General features: G+C 35.7%; 1 protein-coding gene across 1 annotated transcript in view; it reads right to left on the bottom strand.

The window, feature by feature from the left end:
* The window catches only part of ADGRV1 (adhesion G protein-coupled receptor V1), a 563,604-nt gene that overhangs the window by 493,093 nt on the left and 43,746 nt on the right, over positions 1 to 26,765 (bottom strand). Inside the window, exons 4-16 of the mRNA XM_047878513.1 lie at positions 26,350 to 26,445; positions 23,507 to 23,611; positions 22,602 to 22,715; positions 19,725 to 20,290; positions 18,915 to 19,185; positions 17,691 to 18,020; positions 10,503 to 10,679; positions 7,911 to 8,134; positions 3,653 to 3,779; positions 3,370 to 3,555; positions 2,439 to 2,619; positions 1,543 to 1,706; positions 336 to 459 (exon numbers count right to left, since the gene is read on the bottom strand). Coding sequence (XP_047734469.1) covers positions 336 to 459; positions 1,543 to 1,706; positions 2,439 to 2,619; positions 3,370 to 3,555; positions 3,653 to 3,779; positions 7,911 to 8,134; positions 10,503 to 10,679; positions 17,691 to 18,020; positions 18,915 to 19,185; positions 19,725 to 20,290; positions 22,602 to 22,715; positions 23,507 to 23,611; positions 26,350 to 26,445 — 2,665 coding nt within the window. The remainder of the gene's footprint in view (positions 1 to 335; positions 460 to 1,542; positions 1,707 to 2,438; positions 2,620 to 3,369; positions 3,556 to 3,652; positions 3,780 to 7,910; positions 8,135 to 10,502; positions 10,680 to 17,690; positions 18,021 to 18,914; positions 19,186 to 19,724; positions 20,291 to 22,601; positions 22,716 to 23,506; positions 23,612 to 26,349; positions 26,446 to 26,765) is intronic.

Raw genomic sequence — 26,765 nt, 5'->3', positions numbered from 1 at the left:
AACTGGCTACATTGTGTACTGGAAGAAGTTTCGTGAAGAGTGCTCTTTACTGCACAAAGGCAAAAGAAATACCTTGGAATCTGAAGGCAGAGGGAGAACAAAGCTAGTAAAAACAGTACTTGTTTTATTTTCTTTTTCCTTCCGACAACCTTTAAAAACATTTCTTAAAATATCAAACAGATTAAATAATGATCATTCAAACAAATCAAGAAATCATATTTAAATAAGCATCAGTTGTGCTTTCTTGAAAATGTTCAGTTAAAAACGTTACTGAAGACATATCTATCTACTGTTTAAAAAGATGTGAAGTCACTCAAAAAAGACAGAAATACCACCTGCAAAATAAATGGGGTCATCATTTCTTCTAATCCTCAGAGTTGCAGTAGTTCTATTTCCTATTTTAGCTCCTCCAGTGACATTAAGTAGAGTGATGGTGAATTCCTCCATTTCCTCTGGAATCTTGTGGGAAATGTTATACATGTTTTAAGTCAGGTGATTTGCACAAACAATTCTATACTACAGTCCTAAATTATTTTTTATCTTTTAAAAAATGACTCTATTAATGGCAGTACTAACGTTCACTGCCATTTGAGGCAGAAGCACCCTAATGATTCAAGTAGGATTCAGACCCAAAAAAACATTTTAATATGCATTTCATCCAAACAGCCATTTTATTCTAACTCATAAAATTTAATAGAAATCCAGTTATTTTGTTTTATATATGCTAAAAATATAAATACTACACAGCTCACATTATTTCTATAAGAAGATATGTGTCGTTTACCAAAAAAAAAAAAAAAGCCAGAAAAATAACTTTTGGATGCATTTAGAACAGAGGTCATAATAGTAACAAGAGTGTGGCTAGCTCTCAAAGGCCTTTCACAAACCTTACTGAAGCTTCACCCATAAAGACCTCATTCCCATGTCCTACCAAGATGAGATTCCCTACCATCTCTGAGTCTATATAAATCCATAGGTGAACACCATTTCTCTTTCATTTCATCCATGCAAGCTAGTGTTCTCTGCATCCTAAAATGGAAGCATGTTGGAAGTCTTTCTCTCAAGGAACAAGCCTGAGGGAAAGTAAACAGCCTTCGTGACTGTTTAAAGCACAGCTCAGCTCAGAAAAGTCCACTCCCATTGTTACTAAGTTCTTTCTCTTCACTACCAATAACATGAGCACCACTCTGGGTCCATGATCCATCTGGTCCTTTGTTCCGATTCTGAGAATGCACCAAGAGCATACTTAATAGATGGTACACCCTTGTCTTCAAAGGCCCAAAGCACAAGCGGCACATTTAACCTCAACCTAACCTTGACACCTGTGCATGTTACTGGCAACCGTGAGTTCTAAGAGTTAAAAATGCCTTCAGGGAAACAAAAAGTATTTCTCTTTTGGTGTCTATTCAGACATTATCATGCCTGCATTCTTTCTGACATATCTTCATGACAAGATGTATTGCCAGATGATTAATTATTAAATAAAAAGTAATTATTAAGCAATGACAACACATAAAGAGAGTTAATATATGCAACATTTACCTCATCTGGAAGGGAATAAATGGTGATATTTTTCGAAAATTCCTGATCTCCAAAGAAAATAGTCCCTTGGACAGGAAACACATCTTGTGTAAAGTCTGGACAAACCACCCATGATACACTAACAACACCAAAGTTGCCTCGATTTCTTACTACATCATAAACAGCTGTGAAATACAAATGTGTATAATATACATGAATATATATTGAACGATCATAAAATAAGTAAAGAAACTGCTTAAAAAACAAAAGTAAATATAAGACCTCTTTTTAATAAAAGCCAATCATTTGCTTACATGGGTTCAAAGTATGTATCTAAATGTGGTAACCTAGTTTTCTTTCTGCAGGTATAAAATTTGTGCAATAAATGGACTTGATCTTATTTACCACAGTTCGGGGATTTAAAAGTCATTCACCACAGGGAACAAAATGGTGATTAATCAGGTTCACCTATCATAAAGTTCTAAAAGGATATTTGCTAAAGCTGCTAGAGGAAGCTGTACACTCAAAAGTAATTTTTTCACCTACACAGACGCTGCTCTAAAAATAAGCTCCTTCTCATTTCATGCCACTGCACTTAGCTCCCAAGCACTAATTCTCAGTTTTAAAGTCTCTCCTATTTGAATCCTATCGTTCGGATTCTACCACATGTGGTTAACTGAAATCAAAATATAACTGAGACCATCATTATCATTACATCATTATCATTACAATACTAAGGTAAGAAATAAAAATAGGAATCCTAAACGTCATTTTTAAAAACACCAATGTCTGCACTACATGTAATTTTAAGGCAGATGGACAAGTAAAAATAACTATTTGCTAAAGAAATAAAATAAAAAGTGGTTAATTTCCTCTTTAGTAAACAATACTAGAATATGAGAAGCAGAACAAATTACCACTATAGGTATCGTCTCCTTTACTTTCATTGATCATAACAATTAGATCATCAGAAACAAACTCTATAATCCCATGAGGATCGTCGTTTTTTAGAATTGTTATGTTGACAATCGTGGCACTTCCCAACTTGCTTTCCCGTTCACCATGGCTGCTGAGGACCACCCAGTAGTGTTCATCCAACTAAAGTGAACATGTCAAATTAGGAAAGATATAAAGTTCAAAACTTCAAAGCAAATAAAATACAGATAATCAGAAATACTACTACTACCTATTTTTCAGAAACATACCACTCACTGAGAAAACAGAAGAGCTAATATTATTTCTAAAACAATTGTTTAACATTCTCCTGTCGGGTAAGGGAGACATCAGATATAAAAGTACATATTATCCAAAAAGAGAAAAGAGAAGCCATGAGACTATACTGAAACAGTAAGAAGGCTTGGACATATCACTGATGATCTAGTCATTTAAACTAGCACATGTAAATAAAATAAAATTAATTTCAAAGCTACATACACGCTGGTGTGCAAACATGCTGGAACAATATGTGGTTCCATTAATACAAAACTTAACTTTATTTCCTTTAAAAATGTGATTTTACAGAAACACTTCAAACCCATATCACTACACGTTCAAACAGGTTACATACAATAAGGCTTAACATAAGTAAACTTATGAAAACCAATCACTGAAAGTTTCAGACCATTTGGTATTTCTTTATGTAGGACAAACATGCAATTCAAAGTTGAATGAATCTTCTTTTGCTTTTTAAACTTGTTTTTCTTTTCTTTTCCAAACATAAATACTTCTCAATCTTTTCTTGCTCACTTCCATTCCTCTATCTCCTTGTCAATGTTCAAAATATCTACACTCATAATGTACTAGATACTATCAGCTTTCCACAAAAGCACAAGAAAAAAAATCCTGTACCTCTGGTATCCCATCCAATCTTGATAACAATGTGATTACGATCTCTCGTTCCCCAGGTTTAAATTCTAGCACCCCTGTGTTTCCGTAGAATTCATTGCTATCTCTCGGTTCTACTCGGTAGTGTAGAAACTGCTTAACCAGAGCTCCCCTGGATCGGGTGATATGGAGCTCTACAGATTCCCCTTCCTTAAAAAAAATGAAAATCCACAAAAGTTCAAATCCATCAAGACTGTTCTCCTCAAGTTGTGAGTACAGAATAGATGGAAGTTTCTCTAATACTTACTTTTATAACATAGGGTCCTCTAGATGTAGGAGAAAATTCAAAAACTCCCCCAGGATCATCATTTTCCAAAATAATTAGGTCACGGCTAGTATATCCAGATTTTAGCACTTGATTTTCCACACTGACCCTGTAAAAGGCAAAGGGGAGAAAAAGGCATCCGCCACCTATAATCTTACTTCTCAATTTTGTAGCCTTACTTATAATATTTACAACATTTTCAGAAAATGAATATGAATGTTACTAGGAGTTAAACTTAAACTGAATTAAGTGTATTAAAATCACTTAGAATCAAAATAGTTTTACTCATAACATTTATGGAAGAATTTCTATTTCTGAATTCTTTATATCTTTCATATTTGACTGAAATCGCATGTTGCCTAAGTACACCAAAAATACAGTAATCAAAGGCAATAAATATATTTTTATAAAGTATCAAATCTAGAAATTTGTTCACAGTTTTAGAAAAATTTAATTTGTAACATGTAGTTAGAAAATATATTTAAATAAAATTGTTTTGACTTTACATACACTTGAATTTTTTTTTTAAATAACTCATGACATTAGATTATACTAACTAAATAAAAGTTGGGTAACTGCATGGACTAAAGCAAACCACACAGATAAAAAATAAATGAAATTATGATTAGATTTTAGAAATATTTTGTGACCTTTCATATGGTTCTATTCACTTCAATTTTAACCTCATAATTTTTTGTTATTATATAAGAAAATATAGGACATACACCAAAAAATATGGAATAGAATGGAACTGAGATGTATGACTTGGTAAACAATTCCAATACATCTCTCAAAAGAACATATTTAAAACCAGATTATTTTTTTCATTTCTGGTTTTTATGTTCAATGTGTAATTAGAATGATCAAAGGGACTGGGAGGCAAGGCTCTGGGGGTTTAAAAGCCAGCATACTCTGAGAATTCTCAATCCTGCAATCTGCTCTAAACCTTCCCAAATGTCACTGTCTGCTAAACCAAAAAGTACTCATGATCAGACCTCAAAATTACAATGAAGCCACAATTAATACGTAGAAAAGACAGCTCACTTCCTACGTAAAAGAGAATCAGAATTCACATCCTTCTCTAGCTTTTGGATATCGGACAACCAACACCTAGCATACTCATGGCCACAGAAGAGACAGTCCAAATAATAGGACAGCTATTTGTTATATTGTTAATGCAGTCATATGATTTTCATAACAAATCTGCCCATATTTCATACACGTTCCTCTTACCATTAGAAAATGAAACTACACACAAAACATGCACAGGCATCAAGCAAAATTTCTCAAGACCTGTGGTCATGCAGAACCACGCAGAACCACAGCCTTGTCCAAAACAATGGCTGGAAAAGCAAAAGGTTGAAAAACCAAAACCAAAAACCAAAAACAAAAAAAAAAACCCAGTCATTATTTTGTACACTTACCCAAAAAACACGACAAACCTTTTGGTTTCTACCCTGTCAACACAGAAAGAAGTATGGGAGGGACGAAAAAGGAGACAGAGACACCATTTGCCAAAATCTCACTAATACTGCTAGGAATTTGAATGACAGAGTAAAAATAAAGCTAAAGAAAGCCTTTCGTTTTTCCCCCATGAGCCAGTAATGTACACTTTATGGGAATTCTGCACATTGGTTTCTTTGCTATTGACAAATGCTAGCAAGAGGTTCAGCAGTTCCCACTTGGGAAGGATGACCCCATGGCCAGCCAGCATGTCAACACCCATTGAAGACATTCCTTTCCAGGCCTGCTCCAAGGCGCGGAGGCCTGCCAAGCACTGTGCATGCTCACAGACCGCAGCAGCTGAGCAAATCTCATTCAGCCTGACTTATAATTACTTAGTAGCTTTAATGAGGTTTTTAAAAAAACAAAAATCTTTGTCCTCAGATCTAAAGCCAACTGTTCTTTGAAAAAATTAAAACTCTATAAGCAAAGAAATACATACCTTTCCCATTTGCATAGAAATATATTCAAGAAGCCATAAGACAGCAGTTTATCTTTTAATTTTGACAACTATTACTTACAAAGAACTTAGTATCAGGAAATCTAAATACTTTCAAATATACAATGTATTGCATTTTCAAACAGCCTCAAAAAACACATGTCAACATGCACAACACAAGGGCTTCATTTTTAAAGTCAAATAACATTGTAAAAATGGGGTTATACACCACATATACAAAAAGTTTTCTGAAATAAATTGGAAAAATAATGTCTTTTCTGATTTGGGGAAAACTAAACAGTAAAAAATTTTTTACCTGATAAGATATTGAAAGCATCATAAACTGTTTAACTCCAGAGCAACTTTTATCTGTACTACAGAGAACTTGTATTTGACTTTAGAAAAAGTGTATAATGTACCACAATAAAGTGTTAATTATTTTTGTTGCACTATTATATCATAACGTAATAATACTTACTACCATTCATTCTTTCATTTTAGTTTTGTTAAAAATTTGCAAAAGTGAGATGGAGGTTTTGGTAAAATATATTATTTCCAATCAAAGATTTTATTCTCATATTTATTTAATTAAATATGTCTTAGAACACTCAAAGGTACTTTGCTCATTCTTGTTCATGCACAACTAATACAAGTAAGCACTAGTTGCTAATTGAATTAAAACATTTTAATATAAAATTGAAATAATTTCCTGTATTTGAAAAGAGAGGAACTAATAATTCCTGAAATTCTCTACTCCATGATTTGTACTTCTTGTGTATTGTTTTTGCCGATGGGAGACAGAGAAATAAACACATAAAAATTATATTTAATTAAAGGTTTATATTATAAAGTTAAAATTGACTATTTTGATGGAATTATAGTCACTATGAACTTTCAGAGATGAAATTTAAATCATTCTTTAAACATTTGGCCAAAGTGGAAACTCATTAACAATTTCTATGAACTGCTATATGTCTGGTTTATAACTGCTGTTCATTTTCTTTCAGTTTATTTTTGAAGACTGTCTATTGATTTAAGAAGTCCTCAAACCTAACTAAGAGAAAAAGAATGTAGGTGAAAAAATAATCATTTTCAGTTTTCATTTACATTACGTTTCACTGATTTTCTTGAGTCATTTGAAATACCTTTCCATAAGATTTAATGTGAAATACGTATTTAAAACATAAGTCATTTGGACAGTGTGAGTGTTGCATTTGGTTGTTGCTTTTTTGTTTGTTCACTTTGTTGTTGTTTCGTTACTTTTCACGTAAAAAAGTACACATAAAACGGTTATGAAAACAAAATGCATAGCAGACATTCTGTAAATGTATTCCGTACATTCTTATTTTTCCTCAACATAAAGAAGAGCTACTAATCAGGTTTATGGAATATGTTTACGCAAAATACCTACAAAGAAAAACCTAATGGTAAAATATAGAGGATCAGGGCTTCCATAAAATAATGATTACTATTTCACTCCTGATTCATGTAATATAAGATAATGCCAATTAAATTTATCTGTGAATTTTATTGTTTATAAAATATGAATTTTACAAAGCCCTCCAATCACACTAACCCCCTCTAATATGTATCAACTTTAATATAGGGAATTACAGTACATAAGATTGATCTTGATTTTTTTAAATTAACTGACATCAGTTAAATACAGTATTCTTTTTCATTTTTGGAGATTTTTTGAATTGCTTAAAAAAAATTCTCTTTAGTAGACTGTAATATTTTCCTAATACCAATTATCCACTGAGAAATATTAAGTAAATTCTCATTATTACAGAAGAATACCTCTTAAATTTGTACTTTTGATTCTTTAAAAATATAAATACTTCTTAGCGTTCACATTCTATGCTAAAAGAGAATTTCATTATATAAAGATTAACGCTTTCTTTTTACTCACTCAAAATAAAGCTCTAATCCTCTCCCCTGTTGAAAATGAAGCCAACAGAGCTGTTTGCTTAACCTAACATTTTAGATTTGTTGCTGCCTACTTTTTTAATATAGCAACATATTAGCTATGCTTATGATGTATCTGATATCTTTCATAAATTTCCCCTGTAATGTTTCCTCATAATGAATAGCAGGGTAAAAGTTCACTATGTCATAACACTCATAGTTGCCATCAACAAAAAACAAAACGTCAGAAGAGGAGCAAAATGTTATCCACTCAGTTTTTTCTTTTTACTTTATATGGAGGAAATAATTAAAACAAAAAATTATTTCAGAGACCTTGAACATATAACATACACATGTTACTAAATAAACATAAACTAAACGGGTTATTACCTGTCTAGAGAAAGTGTTACCGTCTCATTCATTTCCGGTGTATCATCAGCTTTGACCGTAATGTTGATTGTTGTGTCACTTTGCCCAGATAAAAACACAACAGAGCCATTAAAGGGACCTATATCGTCCAGGGTCACTGCTTTTGAATTAAAGCCAGAGGGCTTCAAACTCCAATAGACAGTAGCCTGGCCATCAGTTCCATCTCGATGTAAGGGAATGTAGACCTTATACAAAGAAAAAAAAATGGAACAATTTCTTCTGAAACATATGCTAACAAATTATATAAGCTTTCAGTTAGGGCATGCACATGTTATTATGTGAATTATGAATATATGCATTCTGCATAGAGAAGCCAACTATTAGATGACATTAAAAATACAACTGAACAAGCCTTCTGTTTAAGCATAAAAATAATTTTAGATATAGCTAATTCTTATTAGTATTTGCTAATCAAATTTATCTACGAAATTGCTCCCACCCAGAAGTATCCCTAACCTGGGATTTGTCTTAATAAAAAGAAAAATATTTTAAAAGTCAAAAAATCATGAAAAACAGAACAATCTGCCTGAAGAATACATTTCCACTGCAGTTTCTCTGAAAAAAGAATTAACGTAGTATCACAATATAAACTGAAAAATGAGCTTTTGTAAGTAAAACTAGAAAATTATGTGAGAGGCATCCTAAAATGATGAGGGCAAAAATACAAAGTAATACCAGAAATAAATGTTTCTAACCCACACAATAAATGCAGTAGAAACAAAACCAGATACTCAAATCATAATTCTGGGTTACTCTGGACAAGTTACTTAACCTCCCTGACCTCAATTTCCACAAGTGAAATGAAGCTAGAGTTTCCCTATTTTCTAAGTTTGTGGAGAGGATTAGAGTGCCTCTCCATTGTAGGATCTAAATAAAGGATATTATAATAATTCTGAAACAAATTATATTTGGTAGTTTTAAGTGTAGTATATTTCAAATATACACAATAAAAGGATAAATTATAGATAATGATAAAGTTTTTTCAAATAAAGAATATAAATGAATACTTAATGGTAGATATGCCATTTTTTAAGCCCCTAAAAAAAGTACTTTCTTTGTTCTTTGCTTTTTTAATACATCTCATCTTGAAAAATGGAAGATATTTTCCTCACTAACCATTCTGTTAATTTGACTAGCAATAGTCAGGGCTGGAGACTAGGGAGCAAAATAAGATATTTAGGGAAGACAAAAAAAATTAACAGAGGGCTGAGCCTTTTAATCACCCTGAAGAATGGGTGTGGCCTGGGCTACAGATGAAACACAGAGAAACAGAACCAAGGGAAATTTCCACCCTTTCTGTTTCCCAGAAGGAGAAGAATTCAGGTTCATAGAGCCCAAAATTTTCCCTCAAAACTTACTTCTCTCAAGGGAAAAATATGAAATGGTACAATGACAGATGAATGAAAGAAAGCAATCCACTCTTTAATTTTTTTTTTTTTAGTTTTTAGAAGGAAACAGAGTATTAAGAAAAAATATAAAAAATCACAACCATCTTAAAAAATTAGCTTCTCTGCCTATTTATAGAATGAAATATACAAACAAAGGAAGTTGCAGACACCCCATTTTGACATGAGGCTTTGATAACAAAAACAGTTATCTTCTTTTCTGATCTGAACCCCAAACTACTTTAAATCAAACAGAAGTGTGAGAGACTTGGAAAGGGTCTCAGGGATAGACTGTGACTCAGAAGATGGTAAAGCTGAAGGTTAGAGCCATCCCTGGATAGATGGCAGGAAAATTCAATTAGGGTAGGGAGCAGGTAGGGGTGCTGAATATATGAGTATGCTTTTGTGTGTGTGCGCATACACAAAAATTTACCCATATATATAATATAAAATTCCTAGGATTTGGCATTCCACTACTTTACCACCATCACTTCCATCACCAAGCAGAGAACCCAAGGCAGCCACCCCAGTCCTGCCCCAGGAGGCAAACATAAGGAATGCTAAGAAATGGAACAGGCCAAGGATACCTGAGGTACACATGACTTGGCAACAAAAAAATATATTTGGCTATCACTCTGTCAAATGTCATAGCAATACCTAAAAGTAGCCACGTCAAAATACTCAATTCTGGCCATGAGCGATTAATTCTAATTTTATTTTTTCAAATATGGCAAAAGATGATGGAAAATCACATCCTCATCAGTTATTTATATCAAATGACATATTGAAGACTTGCTGTAAATGCTGGTGCTTTTCAAGATCTGTTGCTTTTGGGGGCGCCTGGGTGGCGCAGTCGGTTAAGCGTCCGACTTCAGCCAGGTCACGATCTCAAGGTCCGTGAGTTCGAGCCCCGCCTCAGGCTCTGGGCTGATGGCTCAGAGCCTGGAGCCTGTTTCCGATTCTGTGTCTCCCTCTCTCTCTGCCCCTCCCCCGTTCATGCTCTGTCTCTCGCTGTCCCCAAAATAAATAAACGTTGAAAAAAAAAAATTAAAAAAAAAAAAAAAAGATCTGTTGCTTTTGTATGTTAATACTAAAAAAAAAAAAAAATAGTGTCTGTGCATTATCTCAAGACTCATTAGGCCCCATCAATGAGAACAAGCCTACTTACCACTTCAGCAGCAGAATCTTCTGGTTCATGCAAAATGATTGGAAGGTTGCTAATGAAGCCAATTTCTCCATTTGCAATGTCCGGAGTAACCACTAAAGAAATATTTTGGATTTTCCCAAATCTAGGACTTATAGGTGGGATTGGGGGAATTATGTTCACCAACTCCACAGTTTCCAACTATAATAAACAAAGAAACAAACACAATGAAAAATTTTAAAGAACAGAAATTTTTAAATTGAAAAAAAAAAGTCATAATAGCACAGGGCACCAAAGTAAATACGGCTAAAGTTCACAAATAAACTTGGCAATTTCACCTCCTCTTTCATTCACCATCCTATTTCAATCTCCTGCACTGGCTTCTTGGGCTCTTTTTGCTCTTCAGTTATTATTCCCCAAGGTTCTTCCTAAGCTCTTTATAATTTCATACACTCTCCTTAAAAATCCCTAGATCTCTCCTTCAAATTCTAAATCTTTATAATCAACTGTCACAGGACATCATCTAAATGTCACACAGACACCTTATAGACAGAATGTCCAAAACAGAAATCAGTATCTCTGTTCCATGTCCCGTCACCACTAACATCACCAACACTGCCATCTTCTTTACCTCCTTATCACTTATACCCAACTATCTTGACTTTAAAGCCAAATAGAGTTGCCCATATCTCATTCTTCTCTTCCACTCACCACACCTGCAATCAGTCACCCACTCCCCCTTCCCTGACAGAGAAAATTCAGTATCAGAAGATCATTCAGAACTCCAAATGTAACTTAACATGTCTTTCTGTTCAAAGAAAAACAGCCTACGTATAACACAAATTATCCCTGTATGTACTTAATGAACATGGCCACTAGAATAACTTTCATGGTGTTCTTCTCATCTAGAATGGCCTCTCATCATCTCACAAGTCCAAAGTGCACCTACTCTTAAACACCAGTCAAATCTCCCTCTCTTTCCAGAAGATTTCCTGGTATTTACAGTCATCTTTATTCTATCTCTTTCTGAATTTCTACTATTAACCTCACTAAACTTAGAACTTTATCATAAATTTCACATGTTTCTTGCTCATCATTTTATGCACTCCAGACTTTTACTTTCCAGCAAAGTCCTTGTGAGTCTGTGGTCTTCTCAGCCTTTTCCCAGCCATGACATAGACCCAAAACTGCAGCTGAGACACAGTAAATGTTTGTCGACTCACCCCTCCAACACAGGATGAGCTCTATAGGAATCTTGGTATATTACAAACCTTCAGCATCTTAATATTCTAACTTTCCAAAATTCAGCTGATCAACCCATGCAGTGTTCACTTGAGAAGTATAGGAACAGACAATCACTACAAGACTGGAAAAATCATAGAGATTTTAAGTTGAAAAGCAATTTTGAACTTAGTAAGACATTATGGACCTCCCACTCTGTAGAGCCCTCTGTTAGGCTTTGTAATGTGGAAACGATGCGAGTAAGTACCACCAGAAGAGACTTGCAATTTAAGATGATTTTCCACAAGTGGACAGAACTAATTCTGATCCAACATACAACCTCACATTTTATGATAAACAATATATATTTTATAGAGCAAAAGTAAACGCCTTTTTTAAATGTCATACATTTTGTTTTAAAAATCACATACAGGAAGACAAAGATAGGAAAAATTACATATTTGGTAAATACGTCATTTGAGTAAAAGAAAACAAAGAAATCAGATTGACCAATTCTCCCGCAAATATGGTATGTAGACTAATTCAAGTAAAATAGAACATGTAAGTATACTGCATTTACTTTATAAAATAAATACAATGTAAAGGTAAACAGTAAAAGCCACATAACTGTCATTCTTTCTAGAGAAAAGGATTATATATGTGCACATATAAATTACTATTTATCTTAAAAAATATCACAAAGAAGAAACACATAAAATTTATATATTTGAATCACATATAAATATAAGTGCATTGCTTGAAGGCAAAGATGTTTCTAAAATATATGGCCATGTGTGAGTCAGCATGTGTTTGTAAATGAACAATCTCATTCCCATACGCTCAGAAAGAGCTAAACTAATAATACTGTTTATATCAAGAAAAAAAAACTCAATGTATTTTTCCTTCAAAACTTTCTAAAAAGAAGGAAAATAAGTCATAGCTTACATTTATCAAAAAAGCTACAGAATTCATTCTAAATATAATATTTTTGAAAACACAAAGAAAGAAGATATAGAAGGCTATGAAATGAACTGATCCAAAGGAAAATGCTAATTTTCCAAGGCTTATTTCCTAGTCTCTAAGCCTTTTTGTCTGGGTTCCTTAAGCATCTGCTAAATCAAACTGCCCCATTCACAAAGAGTCGTTCTTTGCTTTCAGATGGTTTGCAACTGGGACAGCACATTAGCAAACCCTAAGCCTGCCAAAAGTTGTATCTCAGACTAATGTACTCAGCTGAGAGGGTTGGTGAAGAATGAGGAGCTCATGTCTCAGATTCTCCTTTCTTCACTTTCATTCAACTTTCCACACAGAGTCTGATGCCTCCTATTTTTGAGTTGCTCATCCATTATGTACTATACAAACTATACAACCTTCTAATTTCCACCAGCCTTCCACAACCTACAGCTGTTTTGAACCTTGAGGAATTGTGTCCATGACTAATAATGTCTCTTTCGCCCTATAGTGTTAAATTAACTGTCTGTGCTGTAAGACCTTTTGTTTTTTAACTGAATACAGAAGAGATAAAGAATTGAGTCTGGAATTAGTGGTGCAAACAGATTTCTAAACTGGCATCACCAAAATTCAGACATTATACACTTCTTCAAGCTTTTCCTTACTTTTCAAGTATCATCAAAAAGGAAATTCTGTCATGTTCGTATGGAAAGATGAAAAATAGCTTGGATAATATCTGATCCAGAGAACGTTCTGAATAAGCTTTTGCTTACAAAGAGATTTTCTGCAGGTACTTGGATAGAGATATTGGATATTTTCAAAAGACTAAAAGCTTACTAATATTGGCACAGACCCTATATAGATATAGGGTCTATAACACAGTAAAAAACTAGTTTTGAGGAAGCATGAGGAAAAAAATCAGAAAGCTAAAAAGGGCACAGAAAAGTTGTCTACGACTCAAGATCAACTTTACTGCATCATCAGTCCCAAACTCAACTCCTGCCACTACACTATTACCATGATGCCAGGAGGACCAGGCCTCCATGAAAGCAAAAGTAACTGTGTAAAACTTCTGCTCATTTCACTTGGGATAATAATTCGGTTCACATATCATTTGTGCCCTGTGCAAGACTGGGGGCAGACAGAGGGAGAACTGAATATTGACATACACTGAAACATATGTTATGAATTTAAATGTTTGTGTTCCCCCAGAATTCACATATTGAAAACCTAATCCCCAGTGAGATGGCATTTGGAAATGGGACCTTTGGGAGATAATTGGGTCATGGAGTAGAGTTCTTGTGAGATTAATGACCCTATATGAAGGGACATCAAGGAGCTTGTTTCCTCTCTCTCTGTCCACTATGTGAGGACACAGCAATAAGACACTATTAGTCTGCAAACCAGGAAGAGTGCTCTCACCAGACGCTCACCATGCCCAGCACCCTGATCTCCAACTTCCCACACTCCAGTACTGGGAGACATTTATTTGAAATAAATGTCTGCTGTTTAAGCCACCTAGTCTACGGTATTCTTTACAGAAGCCTAAGACAATGTCTATTAATAAGAAAGCTCTGAATTCAGACAACAACAGCAGAGAAGGCAAAGGACAGAGTTTACCCCAAAAGTGAAAAAAAAACTCCATTAAATTATGAAATTCTTCTTGAAAGGTTATTATCACCCAGAGACTCTTGAAAACTCCTAACTTGGGAAAATACTGCCCTAAGCGCAAGCTGGTGAAGTCAGTATGTATTTCAATCTATTGGGACCAATTTTAAAAAGTTGTGACAGGGCGCCTGGGTGGCTCAGTCGGTTAAGTGGCCGACTTCGGCTCAGGTCATGATCTCACAGTCTGTGAGTTTGAGCCCCGCGTCGGGCTCTGTGCTGACAGCTCAGAGCCTGGAGCCTGTTTCGGATTCTGTGTTTCCCTTTCTCTGACCCTCCCCCATTCGTGCTCTGTCTCTGTCTCAAAAATAAATAAACGTTAAAAAAAATATTTTTTAAAAAAAGCTGTGACATTTTTTATAAGGCCAAACTCACAGCTTTCTAAATGTATCTCTAAATGTGTTCTAGTAGCTGCATTCTTGTCACTTTAACTTCTTGTTCAACAGGGCCAGGGCCACAGGCTCAACCATGCACTCAATCCACTTCACAGATCCAGACCCCTCCCAGCAATCTGGCCAGTCATATCACAAAAGCATCCCACAAGCCAAGGGGAGGCAGATACAACTGTATATAAGGCCATGTTCTCCTCACCCATCACTCGAAGAGAAATTCATGGATGCTCCGAAGAATGCATTATCCTCATAGACAGAAGTATGCACCACATCATAAGTACCCCACTTTGAGGGGACATAAAATAATAATAAAATAATAATAATAATAATAATAATAATAATAATACAGATAAACAGGCAGACTCTCATACCACTAGTGACAAAATTTCTGGGAATAGTGCCAAAAGGTCTCCCTCTGGGTGGGTACACATATTACAAAGAGGCATCCTCCATATACTGATAAATCATATATCTCCATAACAGGTAACCTAGACCCCTCCACCAGGAATCCTCAAGAAATACACAAACAATGGGGTGCTTGGCTGACTTAGTTGGAGGAGTGTCCGACTCTTGGTTTCAGCTCAGGTCATGATCCTAGGGTCCTGGGATCAAGCCCCAAAATGGGCTATGCACTGAGCGTGTAGCCTGCTTAAGATTCTCTCTCTCTCCGTGTGTCCCTCTCCCCTGCTCGCATGCATTCTGTCTCTAAAATAAAAAATAATAATTATTTTTTTTTAACGTTTATTTATTTTTGGGACAGAGAGAGACAGAGCATGAATTGGGGAGGGGCAGAGAGAGAGGGAGACACAGAATCGGAAGCAGGCTCCAGGCTCTGAGCCATCAGCCCAGAGCCTGATGCGGGGCTCGAACTCATGGACCACGAGATTGTGACCTGAGCTGAAGTCGGACGCTTAACCAACTGAGCCACCCAGGCGCCCCTAATTTTAAAAAGAAATACACAAATGGGACAAGCATGAGCAGTGGCCCAGCTTAAAAAAAAAAAAAAAGACAAAAGTCTTCAGAATAAAAGAGCTATCCCACCAAGTGCTAATAAGCAAGGTGGGACACAACCCTGCAGAATTCAGAACACCAAAAACATTTAAAAAAGCCTTCAGAGATAATGAGCAAGTTACCTAAAAAGGTAAATAATGTCTTTCCCCTCAAATTTCTCATCAACAACTGTGGAAGCTAAAAGACAATACTTTCCGAGTGCTGAAGAAAAAATTATTTTAATCTAAAAATTTCTACCAAGCCAAATTATCAATGTTGAGTTTGAGATTTTGTTTTCAGCTGCTCAAAGACTCAAAAGTTTATCTTGCATATTCCTTTTGTGCACATGTATTTGAGGAAGATATACTACAACAAAACTAAAACACAATTCAAGAAGGAAAAGGCAAGAGATCAGAAAAATTCAGGAGCTCAGTAAAACCCATCCCAAGTAGCAGGTGTGAAGCAAGCATAAAAAGCAGTTAATATGGCTAATCTCACCATCCAACATATAAGACAACTGGAAGCTATAACATGGTAAGGATGGCATATAGGAAGACAGCAATTACTAATACCAGAGAAAGCAACAATAAACCACAAAACAAACCCTAGGCAAAAATATGAAACCAGTTTAAAAAAATTTTTTTTTCAACATTTTTATTTATTTTTGGGACAGAGAGAGACAGAGCATGAACGGGGGAGGGGCAGAGAGAGAGGGAGACACAGAATCGGAAACAGGCTCCAGGCTCCGAGCCATCAGCCCAGAGCCTGACGCGGGGCTCGAACTCCCGGACCGTGAGATCATGACCTGGCTGAAGTCGGACGCTTAACCGACTGCGCCACCCAGGCGCCCCATGAAACCAGTTTAAATGTGCATGATTCAGAAAAAATTAATGGAATATGCTATTTCATTTAATATATATTTCAGTTAGCAAAATGTGTGGTGACACAGGATTATAAACTCTTTATCCATCCATTCATACTATCTAATTCTGTATTAAATTTATTTACATAACCAAAATTTGATAAGCACCAATTTTATTGTTAATTTTCAGATGCAACCAAAACCAAATGCATGGAAAATGAGCCACAGTATCACAAATGAGTGCAGATTTTTTAAATTTTGGCAATAAGGGGCGCCTGGGTGGCTCAGTCAGTTAAACATCCAACTTGAGCGAAGGTCATGATCTTGCAGTTCGGGAGTTCGAGCCCCACATCAGGCTCTGTGCTGACAGCTCAGAGCCTGGAGCCTGCTTCAAATTCTGTCACTCTCTCTGCTCCTCCCCGGCTCGTGCTCTGTCTGCCTGTCTCTCTCTCTCAAAACTAAACATTAAAATAAATAAAATTTTGGCAATAAAATAATATTTTGGCTAATAAAAATTAAGAAATAAAAAAAAAACACAACATGGAAGAATATGTTATGGGGCCCTAACTTCTTATTATTAAAGAGATGAAAAGCCAGAGATTGCATCTATAGTTAACAGACAAAAGAATCAGATTTCAGTATATTATTTAAAAATATCTACACAATTTTTCTCATATTGCTTTTTTATTTCTGGAATGCCTTCCCTGCAGCAGCCATCATGAAAAACAGTATTTATCCTACAAATCCCATTCCTATGTCACATTAGTCCAAATCAACTCCAAAGAATGGCAGATCTCTCACTCTATCTCCCCACTCCCTTGCCCTTCTTCATTAAACAATCTGTGTTACTCCATTGTGTCACCCATTATATTCTGACCTGCATTTCAAGTTGGTGTACTTTTATTATCACTTGATTACAATATTAACTTTAGTAGGATCCTTGTTTTATTCATCCTTATATGGCTTGGGAACAGACACAGTCTCTCTTTGGATCCCCTCAACAAAATTTAGTAACCAATGGTAGAATCTAAACCATAAATAAGGGCAAGATAATGTTCAGTTAACTCTCTCACAGAGACAAGTACACGTGCAGGTTAGCCAAAGTTTAAACTGTTTTAATCATTAAAATACCTTTACTAGAAAGTGGGCCCCATTTTGAAGGAATGCATCATTTCTTATTGGTAATTTTGTAGTAACTTGGGTTTTCTGCTCTGGAAAAATGAGGTTATTTCTCCTGGATGTATTTAAGATGCCATCTTTTGCTCGCAAAGGGTCTACAGCTCCAGCAGGAATATAAAGTGCAGAATAAAACATGTTCACATCTCCTTTGGTTCCTCCTAGTCTTGTAAAACTCAGGGATAAATATCGTTCACCCGGGCTGCTTTCAATCTTCTGGTGTTCCATAGGAAAAAATATTATTAGGCCATAAACATCATCACTATCCTGAATGTAGAACAAAAGCTGCAGATAAAAATAAAATATTAAAGTACAGAATTCTCACATCTAACAACACCAAACTATTTATTTTCTAGGCTATTCTGATTTTTAGTATTTATTTACAGATCATGTCTAAAGATGGTCACTTTTTATATGTAACAGAGTAAAATATGAATCAAAAACAGATTTGAGGGGCACCTGGGTGGTTCAGTCGGTTAAAAGTCTGACTTCAGCTCAAGTCATTATGTCGTGGTTTGTTGAGTTTGAGCTCCACATTGGGCTCTGTGCTGACAGCTCAGAGCCTGGAGTCTGCTTCAGATTCTGTGTCTCCCTCTCTCTCTGCCCCTTTCCCACTCACAATTTGTCTCTCTCAAAAATAAACAAACACTGGGGCGCCTGGGTGGCTCAGTCGGTTAAGCGTCCGACTTCAGCTCAGGTCATGATCTCGCGGTCCGTGGGTTCGAGCCCCGCATCGGGCTCTGGGCTGATGGCTCAGAGCCTGGAGCCTGCTTCCGATTCTGTGTCTCCCTCTCTCTCTGCCCCTCCCCCGTTCATGCTCTGTCTCTCTCTGTCTCAAAAATAAAAATAAAAGGTTAAAAAAAAAATTTTTTAAGAAAAAATAAATAAATAAATAAATAAACATTAAAAAGAATTTAAAAAAATAGATTTGACGACCTTACTAATGTACTGTTCATAGGATCTTTTTGAAGAGTGAACTTCTTATTTACAGAAGAGACAATCTTGAGCAAAAGAAACAAATGTCATTTCCAAAACCAGTGTTTCTCCTGTTGTATCAAACTAAACATAAAAGTGATTTGCACATCAAACTAAGCATAAAAGTGATTTGTGTGACCAAATTCTTTGGCTCCTCTGTAACACAGAAATATTCACAGAAGTAAAACATAACAAGTGATCTACCTCTGCTGGTTCGCTCACTTCTGCACCTCCTCTTATAGTATGAGGCAGAATCCGAAGTAGATAAGCTTCTGCCTCTTCCGGAAAATCATCATTAATGATAGTAAGAGGAATTGATGCCAACATCTGCCCTTGTGCAAAATGGAGAACTCCGGAACTTGGTCTGATATCTGCTATTACCGGTGAAGCATCACTGCTATTCCGTGTCAATTCCCAGTTCACAGAAATATTCCCATGGGTGCCACCATTCCTAACCACTGTAATGTCTTCAAATCTAGAGTTTTAAAAGAAATATATAAGGTCACATATTATACTATGTTTCCCTTAGCTAGGTTTTTCAATGTCAAACTAGCCATCAGATATTAGTAAAAGCAGAATCCTTATCACAAAGAATGAATGTTTTTAATATGAGGGGGTAGATATGTAGATGTGTCCTCGGAATTTATCATAATGTGAATTCACTAAATTACTCTGAAAATAAGAAAAAACAGCAAAACCATGGTGAAGAAATGGCACAGTTTGGCACTATGTCCAACACCACAAATACTAAATCTTGGAATAATATATTCAAATAACGTATTATTTTAAAATAATAAAATAGGGGCGCCTACGTCAGTTAAGCATCTGATTCCAGCTCAGGTCATGATCTCACAGTTCATGGGTTCGATCCCCACATCAGTCTGTCTGCTGTCAGCACAAAACCCACTTCAGATCTTCTGTCCCTCTTGTTCTATGCCCTTCCCCCCTACCTTTCAAAAATTAAAAACATTTAAAAAATAAAATAAGTGTAGCAAGGTTTAAAATCAACCATACCTTGATGTTGTATCTTCATCAATTACCACTGTCCTTTCAAACAAGATACTGTTGAATGAGAGGACTCCATAAGGTTTGTCGTTTGGCTTAATTGTGACTTGCACAGTAGAAGGGCCTAAGAGCACAGCATCTCCCTGCAAGGTATCTTTTAATAATACAACATGAAATGATTCAGCAATCTCTGGAATGGTGTCATCAACTATGTGAAATTTTAGGTGTGATTCATGAATAAAAGGTGGAAAAACAATAGTTGTGGTTGGCTGAAGATCAATGAAATCTAAGTCCTGCTGGGCATGTGCTGTTGAATTCCCGGTTATAACAACATAACTGATTGAAACTTCGTATTCATCAGATCCAATCAGATTCCCACTGTCATCTTTCCCACGAACCACTGGAATTATGAGTATGTGATCTTCCTCGGGTACCAAATAAACACTTTGAATGAATCTCACAGGACTATCATTTTTCTTAATGATTATCTCAACTGAGCTCCTAGAGATGTTGATCTCAGCTCCTCCTTCTACACTTTTCAGTTGAATCAAAAATATTTCATCATTTTCTGGTACCTGTCAAATAAATATAAACAGGAGCAAAAATATCAATAGCCAAAACATCTGCAAAGAAACCAAAGTATACAAAGTCACTATGTTTCAATACAAACATAGAAACAGAAATATTTTAACTGGAGGGAGGAAACAGAGAGGCCTGTTTAATAGCTATATATTAAAATATTTTCCTAAGTTAAATAATATATTTTAGATAGGTAAAGAAAAGTTCATAAAGCAACTGTCTCGACAAGTATTAAAGTATAGGTGTATGTCTTTAACTTTGACCAATCTCTACATAATGCTAATGATATGACAGTAAAACTGGACATAAAATTTTACTAGTTTTATCAGATTAGTAGAATCAAAAGCAGCATTATGGTAATCTAATAATAAATATAAGAATATCTAAGAAGCTGCAATAATATTATAGATATATAATATCTAAGAATCTGGAAAACTACATTAAACATCACATACAAATGGTTAGTTTTCAACCATGTGAATTATTCTTGCTTCTCTCTAAATGGTTTCTAATTCAAGAGGTAAATGTACGAGACCAATCATGATTTCCAAAATACACATCATGCCTCTCTGGAGAACAAGTTCTAAGAGTCACTATCATGCAAATGTTCACCTGGTTAAAGTGAAACTTTTTTTGCAACTGCACAGAAATCCTAGGGATTTCTTCTTCAGTATACTACTTGAGCTTTTTCTATAAATTCAACATGACGGTTTGATATACATACACATATTTGAATGATTGCCAAGATCCAGAGAATTCACACATCCATCACCTCACATAGTTGACTCTTATAGGTGCGTGGCTGAACACTTACGATCTACTCTCAGCAACTTTCAAACATACAACACTGTTTTATTAACTGTAGGTACCATGATGTACATTATCCTCAGAAGATGATCTTATAGGTTTATAGTTAAAATGTATAATTAATCATTGCCCTAAATTATAACCTTTCCAAGGATCTAAAAACCAAAGGTTTTTATTAGTTTACATAACCAGATCAACTAGAGTTATCAATGCCAATACCACTTCACTTTTTTCAAGGAGAGAGTTTCTAATAATATCTTCTAATTCATTTGTTTTTATACTCTTAGGATTTGTTGTGATTTGGTTTCTTGATTTTTTTTTTTTTTTTTGGAAAGTAGAAGCATGGTTATAAATTCCCAGCTATTCTCTCTTCTTTTTTCTGACAATACTAAGATTGTTTCATTAAAAGTTATGTTTTCTCAATCGTGTCTCAGCTTTTTGGCTAAGATCAAGTGTAAAAGTTATGTTTTCTCTCATTTAGCTCACGGAGATATCCTTGCACATTATTGTTCAAAATCAATTCTCTCCCTAGTTAAGTTAGCTATCTCATTTATCTCAATCCTTGGTAGCTTCAATGTGAAATGTAAAAATAACTAAAGCTTTCCCATGAATGTGAACATTTAAAATATCCAAACAAGGGGTGCCTGGGTGGCTCAGTCGGTTAAGTGTCCGACTTTGGCTCAGGTTATGATCTCACAGTTTGTGGGTTTGAACCCCATGTCCAGAGCCTGGAGCCTGCTTCGGATTCTGTCTCCCTCTCTCGTGCTCTGTCTCTCTCTGTGTCTAAATAAATATTTTAAAAAATTTTTTAATTAAAAAAAATGTTTAATTAAAATATCTAAACAAAAGGATATCAATTACAGTAGAATTTTCTTTGCTTTTATAGTAAAATACTTATGCTGGGTAGGTAGGACTATACCTACTCAAAACTGCAATCACTGGGGCGCCTGGGTGGCGCAGTCGGTTAGGCGTCCGACTTCAGCCAGGTCATGATCTCGCGGTCCGTGGGTTCGAGCCCCGCATCGGGCTCTGGGCTGATGGCTCAGAGCCTGGAGCCTGTTTCCGATTCTGTGACTCCCTCTCTCTCTGCCCCTCCCCCGTTCATGCTCTGTCTCTCTCTGTCCCAAAAATAAATGTTGAAAAAAAAAAAAAAACTTAAAAAAAAAAAAACTGCAATCACTAACAAAAAACAATCATCAAGGTTTACCAAATACTTAAGTTACTGTATTACGTGTGGTTGCCAGTTATATTCAGGTTCATCAGCTTTTATATACACAATTATGAAATAAATAAGGTAAATATTTACCAGATATCCACCAAAATGGCTATTTATAGCTAAAGTATACACTAACTAGTTAGTACAATACACTAGCTTTACATAGGACTAAGTTCTTGAATAATTTCAAATACTGAACACAATTTAATGCTTGACATAATGTTCTAACATGTCTATACTGCAGACAGAATCTCTGTCCCATTGAAGCATTTATATTATCTCACCTCATCGTCAAGTACTGTCAAGTTATAAACTACTGTTGCTCTGCCAGGGGGAAAGGTGATATTTCCTTTAACTGGGCTCAAATCTTCCTCAGGTGGATTTGGGCCACCCTCTACCTGAAAAGAAACACATAGTACCATCCATAAATGCAAAATATTTCACTAAAGTAAGAAAGCATTATTGTGATGTTAAATGACAAAAATCTGGTTTTTACTTAAAAATGTTTTATAAGAAGAATTATAGAAAACTGTATATAAGTTTCCCCTTGTAATTAATAGTCAAGGCCTGTAATTATAGATATGGACTGTAATCACATTAAACTACATGATTTCTAAGAGTTTTCTCTTTTTTATTTTTTCAAGCCATTATATTAAACCTGAGAAAAAATGTATTCTTCCATGAGAGGAAGGTATTCAAAATTGGTAAATTCTCTTAAGTCATAGAATCACATGGCAATTCCACCAGTGACTGTTTAACACTGGGCAAGTATTCAGCAACTACAAGCAGCACTTTCCCCATCTTTAAAATAATCATAATAACATACTAACAGCCTAGATATAAAGATGTAATAAAATCATTCCTTTTGAAAAGTACTTAAGTACTCTGTGCCTGACCTCTTTTAGGTGCTAAGGATACAACAGTGAACAGGTAAACTCCTTACCCACAAGGACCTAACATTTAATGAAAGGAAAAACTGATAAAGAAATACTATTTTTCAGATGATAAGTATTATGGAGAAAAAAAACTAAGAAGGGCACGGGGGAGACTGAATTCTGAGAAGAGATGCTGTTTATACGCTTAAGATTCTCTCTCGCTCTCCCCCCTGCCCCTCCCCAGCTCGCTTGCTCCCTCTCACTCTCAAAAAATAAAAAAAATAAAAAATAAAGTGATTGCACAGTACACTTACCTCAAAAGTCACAGTGACCATTCCATAAGTTCCTTTTTCTCTGATGAGAGTAAGAGGCACAGATTCATTTCTGCCCCTAGGTTCACTCACTGTGATTGAAAAAGGCTATCGGGAAGAACAAAGACAAATCAGGCACTCATCAACCAGAGGTGGAATGGTGCAAAATATTACCTTAGAATACTAAATTTCCATAGATAAATTAATTCACCTGGTGCCCTGAGAGTGCTGTACTTCCTAGCATTAATTAGGTGTATCTAATAAAAATGCTAAAAAATAATAGTGTAAAGGGAGCATAAAACTAGTCAGGCAAAAGTTGTAAGTTCTTGTTCTGGTTCCATCAACTAGCTGTTCTGCTGAGGGACCGTAAAGATTATCTAGTTGAAAGACAACAATCTCAAATGCCCCAGAGACCCAAGAGGTCACAAAAACGAGTTGCTTCTCCAGATGAGAGCAGTTCATTTGCAACCACCCACTGGAAGTACCACCCACAGGCCTTGCTCCCAACCACTGTTCCCTCCTCAGTGGTCAGCCTATCAGCGAAAAGCAGAGAACTGCTAATGATTTCAGGACATGATCACTGAAGCAAAGAAGAAGCCAGGACTTCAAATGTTGAAACACTCTGGCTTGGCTGCCTGAAACTCCAGCTAGAAGAAGAGGAAGAGGGAAGCAGCCAGGTGCATGGTAACTAGGGCAGCAATGCCCATCTTTCCTGGTGACACCAAGTCTCAGTGTTCCCATCCATAAACAGGGATAGGAATGCCTGTCCCAAAGACATCTAACATCATCAGTGCTATCTTCATCATCAGTATAATCATCATCCAGGCCAGGAACCAAATCCAGCCTATTTACTAACTACTGTGAGCTCAAAAGCTAGTTAATTTAATTTTAACCACATGATGCAGGTGCCCAGTCAGAGGCTGCCTGGCAGCACTGTGACCACAATAGTCAGGGACCTGTAACCAATGCAAAAGATTAGGATTCATTCCCAGAAGCTAAGACAAAAGAAGAAAAGAAAAGAGAAAAAGAGAGAGAATAAAAAGAGAGAGAAAAAGAAAGAGAGAAAGAAGAGAAAGGGAGGAAGAAAGGAAGGAAGGAAGGAAACTTTAAACAAGTCAGTATGAGGATAGTGGGGATAGGTTGGGAGTAAATATAAAAGAAAAGAGAAAGACAATAAGGAGAGAAATTAAGCAATTAAGTGAGCCTGCCTCATAATTAACTAATAATTCCCTATAATTTAAATAGAAATGACTGATTAATTAATTTAATTAATTTTGTATATGACAATATAATGGAGGTCACAAAATGTCTACTACATTGATATTATCCACATATCTTTTTTAATAAAGATACTGCAATTAAAAGATCATATTTATCTATAGCCCACCTTGTTTCAAAGATAATTTAAGGTACTAAGAAAATGACATACATTCTACCAACTGCAGCAGCAATCTAAATTGGAAAATAAATAAAAAGCTGGGGAGTACCACATCATCTTTTAGTAATGATAATTAGTAACATGATTCAAAAAGACTCCATATCAGGAAGGTTATTATAGTCTAAAACTTCATGGCAAAATCCAATTGTACCCAAGATAAATTTTGTTTTATTTTAGGAGCTGGAAACAACTTCTCTCAGTGGGGGACCTAGCTTGTGGGTTTGTTTCTAAAGATAAAACTCTATGAACACAGAACTTGTCGGGAACATAGGAATCTGGCGATCAGAGAGAATAAAATGAACTGCTCAGCAAAACTAAGGGGGATGACAAGGAATTTTAACCTTTAAGAAATATTAATAAATGGGAAAATCTCAGTGTAGGGATTGAGTATAGAATTTTTAAGAACTATGTCTGCTACTGAATTTTCAGTTTACTGTAGGTTTTTCCAGTATTCTTTCAATAAGTTTTTCTCATCTCCCAACTTTCAGAGAAGGCTGACAAACAAGATTTTCTTTAAGAGGCAGCTGAGAAAATCAAGCAAAAGGGACTAGATTACAACATCTGCTACAAGACTAAATGTTTGTGTCCCCACCCCCCCCAAAGTCATGTTCAAATGTAGGAGCAGGGCCATTGGGGTGATTAGATCATGAGGGCAAAGCTCTCAAATGGGTAAGTGCCCTTATCAGAGAGATCCCAGAGAGCTCCTTGCCCCTTCTACCTTATGAAAGCATAACAAGAAGACCCCTAGGAAGCAGGCCGTCACCAGACACCAAATCTGCTAGCACCCTGATCTTGGACTTCAGCCTTCAGAACTGTGAGAAATACATTTCTGTTGTTTTTAAGCCACCAGTCTACAGAATTCTGTTACAACAGATGCAAAAGAATAAGACAACATCCAAGTTACAGACCACCAACGGAAGTAACGAATGAATCAGGTGGAATGATCAGCAGAAGAACAGGACAAGAGACAGCCAAGATCACAGAGGCCTCCTCAATCTTAAGAAATCTCAGGCAGAACAAATGGACAGTCTACAGAATATGGGATATGGATGGAGTTAGAGCGAATTTTATTTAACTTTCAAATGGCAAGATGATACCAGGTAATATCATGAAAAATAATTTAAAAATTTAATAACTACTGTGGTGCCTGGGTGGCTCAGTCAGTTAAGTGTCCGACTTCAGCTCAGGTCATGATCTCATGGTCTGTGAGTCTGAGCCCCGCGTCAGGCTCTGTGCTGACAGCTCAGAGCCTGGAGCCTGCTTCAGATTCTCTGTCTCCCTCTCTCTCGGCCCCTCCCCTCCTCATGCTCTATCTCTGTCTCTGAAAAATGAATAAACCCTAAAAAAATTTCTTTAATTTAATAACTCTTATCTAGCAACCACAAAATTGATCAGTTTGTAACCATACCATATTAAATGAAATAATTCCAAATGCATTGTCATTTGATAATATTGTCACCGTAACAGTCCTTGGCCATCCAAGCTTCACATTTGCTGAAGGTTTCTAAAATAAAAGCCCCAAGGTAAGTTAATAAATTAAAAATAAGAGGAAAAAAAGAATGATTTTAATAGAGTTTCTGTCTTTAAGTAATTGTTCAGACTATGAATAAAAATACAAGCATACTTTTAATGCAGATTAAGAAAATGTTTTCAAATTAAGTCAACATGGTATAGAAGTCCCAAATAAAAACTTTTCAAAAACCTGTAAAAACGATTAATCACTAAATCATTACAATGATAAGCAAACACTGGCTAGTAATGCTATATTATAATTACTCCAATCTCATTACTAATATAACAGAGAATTAAGTAAGCAGTATAAAA

The sequence above is a fragment of the Prionailurus viverrinus genome, chromosome A1, assembly GCF_022837055.1.
Source record: "Prionailurus viverrinus isolate Anna chromosome A1, UM_Priviv_1.0, whole genome shotgun sequence".
Taxonomy (NCBI): domain Eukaryota; kingdom Metazoa; phylum Chordata; class Mammalia; order Carnivora; family Felidae; genus Prionailurus; species Prionailurus viverrinus.
This window is presented reverse-complemented; position numbering and strand designations above follow the sequence as displayed.